The sequence below is a fragment of the Thermobia domestica genome, chromosome 11 (genome assembly GCF_964235325.1).
Source record: "Thermobia domestica chromosome 11, izTheDome1.hap1.1, whole genome shotgun sequence".
NCBI lineage: Eukaryota > Metazoa > Arthropoda > Insecta > Zygentoma > Lepismatidae > Thermobia > Thermobia domestica.
In genome coordinates this window covers 81280512-81293336 of record NC_137464.1, presented here as the reverse complement: position 1 = coordinate 81293336, position 12825 = coordinate 81280512, and the positions used below count along the sequence as shown (strand labels likewise).

The following is a 12825-nucleotide window of genomic DNA, read 5'->3' as shown; positions in this document are numbered from 1 at the left end:
CTGGTTTCCAGGGTGGATTGATTTAAATCAATCTGATTTAAATCATGATTTAAATCAAGATTTAAATCACTTGATTTTTAAATAAAAATCGTTGATTTAAATCGAATTCCGAAATAAATTAATATAAAGTGGAAATAAGTAAAATCCCGTTTCTGTTCTGTTATTTCGATTATGGAAGTTAAAACCATAATACAATTAGACTCAAATGTACAGTATAGTATAAAAACAAGTGTCATGCAGAGGATGATTAGGGAAAATCCCGTTTTGAACTGGTAACGGAGCAATCCTGCTTTCTTCTTTTCGTAGCATTGGGTTTCGGTTTTAAAATCGTTAACTATTCCAACGGGGAAATCACCATCGATTAAGACAAAAATTCTTTTTTGTGCGTGTCTGTTTGTTTGTTCCCAGATAATAGGGTGTATTTATAGGGGTCCTATCCCCTCTCCATTTTTTTTGTTCATCTTATAACTTATGGCGAAATTTATGTATTTCATGCTGCAAGCTAGTTCTGAGTTTTTAAAAATAGGCCCCTGCCAAATATCAGTAACTTTTGTGAAAAAAGTGTCATTTTGATAAACGTTGCTGTACTTTTTCCTTAACCTTTTAAATTATATCACCTATTTTTAGGGGATCTGGCAGAATTTTCATTATTCGATTAAAAAAGTACCAATAAGGATTTTTACTTCGTTTTCTTCAAGACTGGAGGTATTTTAGAACATGTTACATATGCTTTCACGCCTTTCTGCGTTGAGGCATAGTGTCTGATGACGTCATAAATTTAAAAAGATATTTTTGTTATGCGTTATTATTTTCTGGCGGGTTACTTTTTGCATTCAGAAGACAAATTCTGCACACTCGTTCAGTGCATTCCTTAATAATTTTCAGATGTTTTCAGATCTCTGCGTGGAAACAGCGGGATCCAGAGGGGCAAAAATGATTTAAAAAAAGGATATTTTTAACAAAAAATTAGCTTTTTTCGTGATTTTCCCGGCTCAGATGGAGACATATGAATGGTACCGTTTGAAAGGCTGTTCTATTCTGAAGAAAATGATGTACGTACTATGCTCCTATGATAAATAGGAACGTCTGAGGAAACTTATCTGAGATCCTGTTTTATACGGGAATCTGGGGAATATTTTTCGCGGGCTTATTTTTGCACCCACAAGATCGAAATTTTGCACATTTACTCAGTGCACCCCTCGGTAATTTTTAGATTTGTTTCAGATCTCTGCCTTTAAAACGGGGGGAGGGGTCCACAGAGGTAAAAAAAAAATAAAAAAATACACTTTTAACAGGAAATTTCTTTTTTCGTGATTTTCCCGCCCCAGATACATGATGGAGACATTTGAAGGGCACCGTTTGAAAATTTGTTTTATTCTGAAGAGAATAATGTACAAATCATGATCCTAGAATAAATAGGGATGTCTGAGGAAATTTTTATATTACATCCGGGTCATCTGCGGCATTGTGGGAATGTTCTTAGCTCATTATTAAATAGTTTCCTCACCCTTACTACTCAAGATAGAAGCTTGAAATTTTGTACACACATTTAGTACATTCCTTAGTATTTCCCAGTTGATTTTGAGATATGTGCGTTAACACAGGGGAATCCAGAGGGGATCAAAATTTAAAAAAAATAAAATAAAAATGTCTATTACTCTCAACATTTCCCGCTTCAGGGACATGATAGGAAAATGTGAATGTTACCGGTTCAAAAGCTCTTCTATTCTAAAAAGAGTGATGTATGTACCATGATCCTAGGATAAATAGGGATGATGCTGTAGCTGCTTGACTGAAAGTCTATAATTAACCTTCAAAAAGAGCCATAATTTAAAAGGGTTAAGAAACATTGTTTGGGATAGATATAGGTTAACGATTGTTGATAATTCAAAATTCAACCCCAATACTTTCACTTAAATAGCATAATTAGCATTTAATACTAATTTCTAATGCTTTTTCTTCAGTTTGCGACTTGTATTATACGAGGACAAAGATTTGATTTAAATCAAAAAGAATCGATTTAAATTAAAAAAATCAACAAAAATGATTTTTTTAAAAAAAAATCATTATTTTTTCCACCCTGCTGGTTTCCATCTCAGTTAATGTGTTTCTCTTCCTTTCTCTCAGAGTAGTAGCTCGTCGTGCAGTAGATATGAACTGTATCGATACGCTTTTGCCACTGCTAAAGATCCTGTCATTTGCTTTTCATGTCTCAGAGGATGCCATGGATGTGCTAATAGATATTTCGTTGAGGTTAAGTCACTGTTGTTCTTTTCTGAGAGATATGTTTCAAGAAGGTTTCACCTGTCATAGCCAGCTTCCCTTGCCAGCACGGATGGTGGCAGTCTTTATGCTTCAATTTTGATACAGTTCGCCACCACACCATTACGTTTTTAGTACACATCCACGTTATCAACATACGCAGAGGTAAAAATGAAATTCCCAACTAAGGGGGTGGTCTACAGTAATAGATGCAGTCTGATTGGAAGTACCTGTCCAATGAAAGATTTTCTCTATGAATTCAGGAACCTCTAGAATTGTGACTAAGGAAACTCCGTCCTCGTGGGTACAACCAAATTTTCACCCTTGGACATGTAATAATCAAATTATTCAATATTCATTTTGTGTATCAGTTTTGTAACAGTGGCACTACTTCCTGCATGCACGATAAATGTTTGTCAACAATAACTCCTCCCGTATCTATGCACAACCTAATTCAGGCTGCTGTACAGTCGACAAGGCACTTATGGTTTCGAAAGTTGTCATGAGAGAGAAGCAGAGACTTAATTCTCAGACGTGGCTATAAACTGCTTTTGGAAATAACAGAATATTCTACATTATGTTCAATTTGCAAATATGTGTGTATCCGAAAATAACCCCGTTTAATGGTAATAAATATCTTAAATTGCCATTCGCACTTCATGATTTAAATGTTGTAACTTCAATATGTTGATTTCGTACAAAACGCTACTGCACATACTTCATTTCTCCTTTCTACTTAATATAATAGATGCAGATAAGACCATCAGTTCCAGGAAAAGTTGGAATATCTATTTCGTCTCGCTTCTACCGTCTTTTAGTTCTGGATTCACAAACAGAATGACTCTGCTACTCATACTGGCTGTTGAGAACTATCAAGCAGTAGGAATGGGTTATTGTTATTTTCTTTCTCTTCTACATTTTCTAATATGAATCTGGTTGTCATTTGTTATAAATTCCTTGCAAGCTTTCCAAATGAAAAAAAAAAAAAAAAAAAAACTGAAGACGTGACGAGAAAACAGTGGACACACATAGCTAAATAAATCTGTGTGGACTGGACATACGTAAAATACACTCTTTGACCAAAACAAAAATTAAGACACTAGAAGAAATGGAGAGAGTGAAATGAAACTTCATGGGGTGCAAGGTCATACAACTTTATTGTAATAATTGTAACAATATCAGATCAATCCGACAACAGGTATGGTTGTACGAGCGTATTGCGTGTTCCATATCAGGAAGTTCCTCGGGCACGAATACGTTGATCCGGCTTGGAAGTGAGTCGAAGAGTCGTCGTATCGTTGCGTAAACCAAGTCAGTTTTTAGCTGCTGTAACTACGCCTCGATATCTTGCAGATCAGCATTAGCACGAAGTTGGCGACCGAGCTGATTCCAAACGTGTTCAATTGGGGAGAGATCAGGTGATGTTGCTTTCCAGGGAGAAACCTCAGCATAATGTAGACAGACCATAGATCAGGGTGTCTATCGGTCACGAGTGTCACGAAAAAGTCATGAAAGTCAAGAAAAAGTCACGAAATTTAGTTTTTGGGTCACGATTATTTTTTTTTTTTTTTTTTTTTGTTATCTGTACTATTATAATTACAGACTAGAAAATTTTGTTCAATAAAAGAGCTCCTCCGTGGCTAAGCGGTTAGCGTACGCGCCTTTGGCGTGGGAGACCCGGGTTCGATTCCCGGCGGGAGCTCATGTGGTTCGGATTCCACGTTAATCAGTAGGTCCACGTCTCATATAGCCTCGCTGCTGAAAGGGACGCTAAACTAAAATCAACTCAATTGTTCAATAAAACATCAAAATTCACCACCAAAATTGTCTATAGTCGGCTTTGGACGCTATCAAATCGCTAGCAAAGCATGCTTCTATCGCATGCATGAAAATTCAGCCTAATTCGTGCCCAAATTCCCTCTTGAAAATGTTACGAAATTTTATGGTTTGGTAAAGAAAAGGTTACGAAAAAGTCACGAAATTTCATTTTGGAATTTTAGTAGACACCCTGTAGATACATGTGCCGTGTATGGCCAAGCGTTGTCTTGAAAAAAGTTACCACCGTGCTCTCACAGAATGCGTGCTCACGCAGAATCTCATCCACGTATCGCTGTGCCGCCAAGATTCCGCGAATGACTACGAAAGGTGACTTAAAATCATACGCGATGATTCCAGGAATAACGCCAGTATGCCATTCCACACACACATACACACGCACTTATCCTTGAACGCGATCCGCTACCATTCATAAGGATTCCATGCCGGTCGAGTGCGGCACCCTCCACACGCTATCGATTATGCAGTGGTTTTAATGGTAACCTAAGCAGGGGACGGCGCACCTGCAATTCAGCTGATACCAGTCGTCCAGACACTGTGCGGGATAACACAAGGTGTTCTAGAGGGTCGACGAGGGCAGGCGCAGACGTCACACGGTTACGTAATACTTCATGCACAATGTGATGATACTGCCGTGTTGTGATCTGTCGTGGCCTACCGAAACCTTCACTTCGTGCGTTGGCGCCTCCACGTATCGACGAACAGCAACATCGTTTCATAGTGACATCGGAATGTCCCACGTGTCTGGCAGTTACACGAAACGCCCATAGGTCTCGTGAAACCTCACGATGCGGCCTCTTTCGAACACCGCCAAATGCTGGTAATGTCTAATGCATTATGCGTGTTTCTTGACCTTCCTGCACTGTGCTGACACTGCTACCCTTTGGTGGCCATTCGCGAAGTTCCCGATCTTTAAATCTCTAATTGTTTACACACTTTTCATAGCACTACGCATCTACCAAATTGTAGTTGAATTAGACGACGCTTTCTTGGTGCTTTTTGTTGTCAGTGAATATGTCGGGGGTCTTTCTATTTATGAACGCTCCAACACCAGACAAAAGAAAGAATAAATGGTACCATCTCCTTCTGTCTTCTTTGAAGATGTTTGCAGTTTATAAATAATGAAGATGATAACATTGACTGGGAAATGTTCAGTTGTCCAACATAGAGATGAACTTAATATTAACAGCGTAGGACTGAATTTCCCAACTTGGATATCGCCAGATATTTTATTGTAAATTCAGAATATAAAACAATGAAGAACTTGTGGTAAAAGAATACTAAATAGGATGTATTTTTAAAAATTAATCTAAGGTTTAAAACTAAATTCTTTTTTTTTTTTTTTTTTTTTTTTTCTGTGTTGAAAGCGTGTGCATATTGGTTCGTTAAAAAAAAATAGCTTGGAATGACTCTTCAATGCAACGAGATGATATTGTTTTATTTTCATTTTCATTTGTGTTTTATTTTCATGTTTTTAGTATCATTTTTCTTATATATAGAGAACTAGGTTGTTTCTTTGACTGGATTTAAAATTAAACTACAGCCTTTATTGTTAGAATAGTTTAAACAGAAACTTAATTTACTAGAATTTTAGATAACTATTTGAAAATTAAAAACCAAAGAAACTTTCCTGCTTTTATTTTGTCTGTTTTTGTTTGGGAATCAAAATAGGTATTACAATAAAACCTGTTTTAATCTTAGTTCGTATATTATAATTCATGTAATTATATAATTGTAAGAGATTCAGTTGACTAATGGTAGAAGTTGTAATATTTATGTAGGAGGAGAGAATTCCTTCAATTTCTGCTCTGTCATTAGGATGAATACTCATCCTAAAATTGGGGACAGGCAGTTCTTTTAGTACTCATTCTCACGTCTCTCAAAATCAATGCCTGATGCGCTAAATAAATATTCATATTTAGAAGGAAAGTATTCTACAAATTACTAGAAGACAGTGCTTTCCTCAAAAGCGTTAATTTAATGCACTGATAAGAAACCAAAAATGATTCTTCGTTCAGTATTACCCAACTAATTAAAATTTTATCAATACAGTACGATAGGTAATATTTAAATTTTACTTCAGTTAAGGAGACAACAATTAAGGATTTTTATAACTTAGAATTACCGCTGGAAATATTCGCTTTTTAAAAGCTTTACTTGCCTCGCCTAGGCGTAAACAAACAAACAAAAAAAGGTCATTCTGTCTGTGATAAAGATAGTTACGAGGGTTCATTAGGAGGACGCGATTAATGTACTGTCTTCCATTATTTTCATCAACTTTACATTAAATTACAAAACATTTACTTATAACAAAACTCAATAATAGGTGACTGGGATCTAAGTGTGCACCTGAAGATATAAACTTCAATGTTAAGAAAGAAAGAACACACTTATAATATTAAGAGTGGTGAATAGCCGTGCCATCTATGTGTTTTAGTCCATTGATTTATATGATGAATTGCTTTTTTTTTTTAATTTAATGAACTGGAATCTTACTGAACTTAATTTAATAACAAGTACCCTATAGTATCTGTTAGAATGTGAAATTATTATTATTTGATTTTACTGGAACGTTCCTCAAATCTTATTAAATGTCCCGTACTTAGGGAAAATTAAATTTTGTTATAAAATTTTAAAGCTAATTCTAATTGCGGGAGGCCAATACAAACCATGAAGGTAAATACAACGTAATGTAACCTAACCTAACCAAAATTAGACTACAGTTATGAGTATGAATTCTTCGGAAACAAATTTTGGCCCCCGTAATTAGAATTTACTCAAGTTTTAATATTAATAATCAAAGGAGGTGGGTAAAGATCGGGCCTTTTTTGCCTATCATAACCATAAAAAGTAAAACTGTTAATGATGGACAGTGTATCGTATGACTAATAGGTTCAAGCATTAAACGTTACATCTCTGTAAGATGCATATTAAGAAATATTGTAACAAGTCACATAAAGAACCCTGTAAACAAAGTATGGTTGTTGATATTCTGCCAGTTTAGACTTTTTTTTTTCGAACTTGCAACAATAATTTTAGAATGAGTCGCATCAATGGACCAGTCTACATTAATGCATGTTGATAAGCTTATTAGCTCTAGTCTTCACGTAAACAAGAAGTATAACAGTTCCTTAGAGCATATCGAGAGAGGTAAAGAGAATAATGTTACATAACATTAAACAGTAAAAAAATATAGGCAAGCTATGTACGTGTTACTAAGGTAATGATAATAAAGTAGAATCCATTGGCCATAGACCTTCTAAAACCCAGAAGATTGGTTACTTAAATATGTTACCAACACATTCACGTCGTTTGTTAATCTATTTTATTATTATTATTATTATTATTATTATTATTATTATTATTATTATTATTATTATTATTATTATTAGCGGCTCTAATTTGCTACTTCTTAGAAATTAGATTTCGAGCTGTCGCAACTAAGACTATTTAACCCCGTCACGTTAAAGGATGACGTTCCTCGACGAGCTCGTTAACCGATGAAAGGGAAGGAAGGAAGCGGCCATTATGATAGATACCATCCGGGCATTTGCTTGGTGTGAATTAGGGAAACCCAGGAAACACCTCACTCAAGATGGCTGGCTTGAAAAAGCTGTTACACTTTTTCGACCAAGTGTCCACGGGGAATCGTACCCGGGACCGTGCTACTTAATTCAGTTTTTGATCATTACCGAAAAATCTATCTCTCATCAGGAATGAAGGCTGAAACCACTCGCATAAAAGAACAACATGTAAATAAATCGACTATGAGACTATTAATGCTTCATTCGTGATAGTATTGTTAAATGTGATTTAAAATTAGCTACATATAGTTTTCAGTTACATCAATAAATAAATCAATTCTGGGGCATCATTTCATCTCCTTGTATAACACCTCTTTGTTTTGCATGAGTTAATAGTCTGTGTGTAGTATAATTATGGGACAAAATTTGTTCTCAGATTATATGGTCATGAAACATGTCCAAGATACGTTATAAACAAATCAACTAAAACTCAAAATTAAAATAATGGATAAATTACCGTGCTTGAAGCTCAGAAATACTTCATTAATGATGTTTGTGGAAATAAATATTTGGACATTTTCTGTTCTGTTGCTTCTTGTGGGTATCCAGTAATTCATGTATGGACCAAGAACTCAGGATCTTCTCACTCTCTGTAGTATTGAACGTGAAAACATGGTTGTAGGTGCGTATCCAGTCGCGAAACTGGCTGGACTGTTGCTAAGGCATATAAGTAGACCCATAGCTGATTCACTAAAGCAGCGGGCAAAATCTAGTCTCTTCTTTCGCACGTATATATGTATGCCTCCTGCACAGTGTAAGTATTCGTTTGCTGTTATAAGACTTTTTATAAGTCTCATTAACATCAGGTTAGGTTAGGTTATACCAGGTTAGGTTAGGTTTGCTTCCGTATGTATGCCTTGCCCAGCCATACCTCAAAACGCTCAAACTTTGTGTATTCCTACACCCTTAAGTATTATTCGCGAAGAGCAAATAGTCTATAACATATTCACTCTCCCCGATTGCACTCACTGATTTTCGATATCACTACGATCACAATTACTCACACTTCGGAACATGGAATGATTTCTCCTGTACATATTTTATTTATTTATTTATTTATTTATTTATTTATTATTATTATTATACCTAATTTTGACCCCCATCTGTCCGACATAATTCACTGGTAGTTTTACGGTTAAAACAAGTGAGTGGATATGATAAACGATTGTCTAGGATATTAATTTCCACTGTCGGAGCCTTTCTGTAAATGTAGGAAAACAGTATTTTAATTGGTAAAAATTTAGCAAAAGGGGTCGACAGGTACGTAAAAAATACAAAGTTTACGGGAAAAGTTAACAGAAATAAGTGAAATTCTACCATTTATTTTAGAGTTGTGCTGGACCCCTATACTAATATAATCTAACATAAGGTAACTAATCTAACTGAAACTAACCTAATGAGAACAGAAACTACCGAAATTGTAACATATTTTAGAAAATATAGCTGGCCTTCTTCTGCTGTCCTTTTATTTTTTACAAGTGTAATATTACTAGTGTTAAATCATTACAAGGACTATAGTAGGGTTAAAGTGAGTAAATGCATGTCAAAGACGATTGTGTGATATACTAATTTCCAACGGCGGAGTATTTTTGGACGATCTAGGAAAGCTGTATTTTATGTTTACAAGTATAGAGTTAGTAATGTGAAAGCATTATAATTGCTCTAACCTATGTAATTTTATGAAATATCAAATGTTTTTGCAATATTTTCGTTCATGCGGGTACCTCCGTCGCTGACACGCCTGCTTTCTACGGACGCATCTTTGTGCTTCCCCGTGGAAGTCCCTGCTTTGCTCCCACAGTAATTCGGTTAAGATAGCATTATTGTTTTTAGTGGCCACCTAGCACAAATTGGTTTGTGTTTTTTGCACAGTTGTTATTATGAAGTACCCGTAAGGGAAGCACATCAGTTTGCACCCTTATTATCAACCTATATGCAATTATTGGGCATACGCCAAGGCAATAACAGTTCAGAACGTCTTAGGGTATCATTTGAAGGAAGGAAAGTAAGAGAAAGATATCTTTCTAATTTGACGGACAGTTCTGGACCTGCACCTAATTGATTTCGTATTTATATAAAGGTAAACAAGAACGTTCTGTCGCTTTTGGTAGAGGTCTGTGTTCAATTGGCCCTCACACCGTGAGTTGAATGCGAATGGAGATAAGGCGAAAGTCAGTTGTTGGTGTGAGTATACCCAACATACTACCTGGTTGTGGCAGTTCAGTACATCGTGAACTTGCGCAAGGACAGAGTGAACATGGGACTTCCACAGAGCGTCATAAGGGCGTGTATGCTGTACGAGTTCAAAATGGGATCAAACGTCGCTGCAGCGGAGCTGAAGATGTGCCAAGCCTTTGGTCATGACTACGCAGACAGTGCAGCGGTGATTTAACAAGTTTAAGGACTGTCATGAAACACTCAAAGACGCACCACGTGCCGGAAGACCAACACATGTACAAAATGAACTGCAGGCAGCAATTGAAGCGAACAGTGGACAGACATGTGAAGAACAGGGACTGCAATTCAGTGTGAGTGGAGACCTCCATCAACTTGGGAAGAACTTCAAGTTGGGTCGATGGATCCCACATGATTTGACTCCGGGCCAGAAGGGTTTTCACATGTGATGAGAAGTGGGTCCTGTACCAAGCTTCACGGCGCCGTCATCATTGGTTAGCATGAGCATCCCATGAACCGATTCCAAAACAGCCGAAACCAACACTGCACCAGATGAAGGTTCTCCTGTGTGTTTGGTGGACTGCTCGCGGCATCGTACATCGGGAACTGCTACCAGCTGGTCAGAGCATCAGTGCAACTGTGTACTGTTAGCAGTTGAGCCGTGTTCAAGAAAAACTCAAAACTCTGGAGCCGGCACTTCTGAATCGCAAAGGGGTCCTCCTGTTACAGGACAACGCTATTCTCCACGTGTCAAGGATGACTCGGGACACCATTCTACGCCTTGGATGGAAAACGCTATTGCATCCGCCATACTCCCTGGACATTGTACCGTCCGATTATTACCTGTTCCATTCTTTGAACATTCATCTTAAAGGATCCCAGTTCAAATCCCTAGTAGAGGAGCAAAATTTACTTGATCCCTTCTTCGCTTCATGGCCCACCAAATTCTACCGCGATAAAATCCATAGCGTACATTAACAGAAGATCGTCAATGTTGATGTTGACAATTTTTGATCTTAGGTGACATATCGATGTTCGAAGGTGGTGGATGAACTTTCTTGGTTACCTTTATATAACCCAAAATTAATGTTTTTTCAAGTTACAAGGGTCGTTCAACGTTTACCGGGATTTTCGTACGTAAATAATCGATGAATAGCCGGATCATAATGAAACTTGCGGGTGATGTAATGTATTCCTTGTCGAGTAACTAGCGCCCGGCGTGATGTATTTGGCGCACGCGCAGTAATTGCAGCGAACATGGCGGCAAGCAATGTGTCTGTGGTTGTGGAGTAGCGGTGTGTAATCAAATTTCTTGTGAAGATGAAAGTTAAACCAGCTGAGATTTTCAGAAGATTGCAAGCTTAGTATGGTGAACAAACCATATCACGGACAAGAGTGTACGAATGGTGTGAACAGTTTCGCGAAGCTGGACAGGAGCTGGTGACAAAACACATGGACACATTCGCCCAACTGTAGTCACACCAGTGAATATCGCACGTTTTGAAAAAATGACTCTTGAGAACGACGAGTAACAGTGCGGGATATTGCTGCCGAGGTGAATATCAGTGTCGGGAGTGTTGAGACAATCATTCACGACCACTTACGCTTCCGCAAAATCTGTACAAGGTGGGTTCCCCGCCAGCTGACATTTGATCAGAAGTGGATACGCATAACGGTCTGTGAACAGCTTCTGAATTGGTTTCGAGCTGGTGATGAATTGTTGCAATCCATCATCACGTGTGATGGAACATGGTTGCACAATTCAACCCCAGAGACCAAAAAAAGCAGCATGGAGTGGCGGCATAAAGGTTCCCAGCCGCGCAAGAAAAGCAAAACGCAGCCGTCCGCTGGAAAGATCATGGCAAGTGTCTTCTGGGACATGAAGGGTTTTATCCATGTGGATTTTCTGGACAAAGGGAGCACAATTAATGCCCAGTATTACTCCACATTTTTGAGTGGAGCTGTACGAAAGTCCATTCACAAGAAAAGACCTGAGATGTTTGGAAATGTCATTCTTCTCCATGACAATGCCCGCCCTCACATGGCCAATGTGACAACAACAACTCTGGCCGAAATCCGCTAGGAAGTTCTACACCATCCCCCTACAGTCCAAATTTAGCCCCAGTGATTATCATTTGTTTGCATTCCTTAAAGACCATCCGGGAGAGAAGAAATTCACGACAGCTGAAGAACTGCGGAACAAAGTCCTGCAGTGGCTGCGACAACAACCAAGTTCTTTCTGCGCCAAAGGAATCAGGGAACCGCCATAACGATGGCAACGGTACCTCGACGCGCACAGAGAATACTTTGAAAAGCTGATGTAGTTTGGTGTTTCTTGTGCTATCTGTTTCCTCTGAAGAAATGTAAGTTCCGGTCACCTTGAACGACCCTTGTAACATCCCACTATGCTCAAATCGGTTCATAAATTCTAAAGTTTATGGATAACTGAACCTGTCAGATTTTTCTTAAATTGTATACAGCTTGTTGCGCCGGAAATTACAGTGATTCACAATCAATTTTTCTCCACAGTTTAGCTCTCTACAGTGTGGTATGGCTTTTACAGTGGCGGTAATACATTTCACTCAGTCACTTAGTATACGTTTGGCTTAGAATAGCCACCACCAATTTCAAAGACACGGAACAACGTAGGCGAGGTACTCACTACAAACTGGCCCGTTAGCGACGCTAGATAAGCGCGTAAAGGTTATTAGTTTTGATTTGCTTATCTTGACTTAATTTCTTATTTCTACTTCGCGTATTTCAGGGGTCCGTGTAAAGTAAACCTACATGCTTTCGAAGTATATTCCAAATATTGCTTGTGTTCATACACATATCTCACCGGTGACTTTATTTCTCACACCTTGTACTTTATTTGTATCGAATACATTGTATACAGCAAGCATCATTTTTTTTTTTAAAATCGTGTTCTATGTCCCTCGCTTCTTTATTACAAAGCATGTTTACGTAC

The 12825-nt window shown here is 37.8% G+C and overlaps 1 protein-coding gene across 5 annotated transcripts in view; it reads left to right on the top strand.

The window, feature by feature from the left end:
* LOC145664227 (putative OPA3-like protein CG13603) overlaps positions 1-12825 on the top strand; it is a 68746-nt gene that overhangs the window by 21417 nt on the left and 34504 nt on the right. For 2 of the 5 annotated variants that reach the window (XM_081730694.1, XM_081730696.1), the window contains exon 1: positions 8022-8436. The exons of 2 other annotated variants lie outside the window; for them this stretch is intronic. In XM_081730694.1, the coding sequence (XP_081586820.1) occupies positions 8238-8436 (199 nt within the window). In that variant the 5' untranslated portion in view covers positions 8022-8237. Of the gene's footprint in view, positions 1-8009; positions 8437-12825 lie in introns of those variants that run through there. One more of the 5 variants, XM_081730698.1, reaches the window with a different exon arrangement.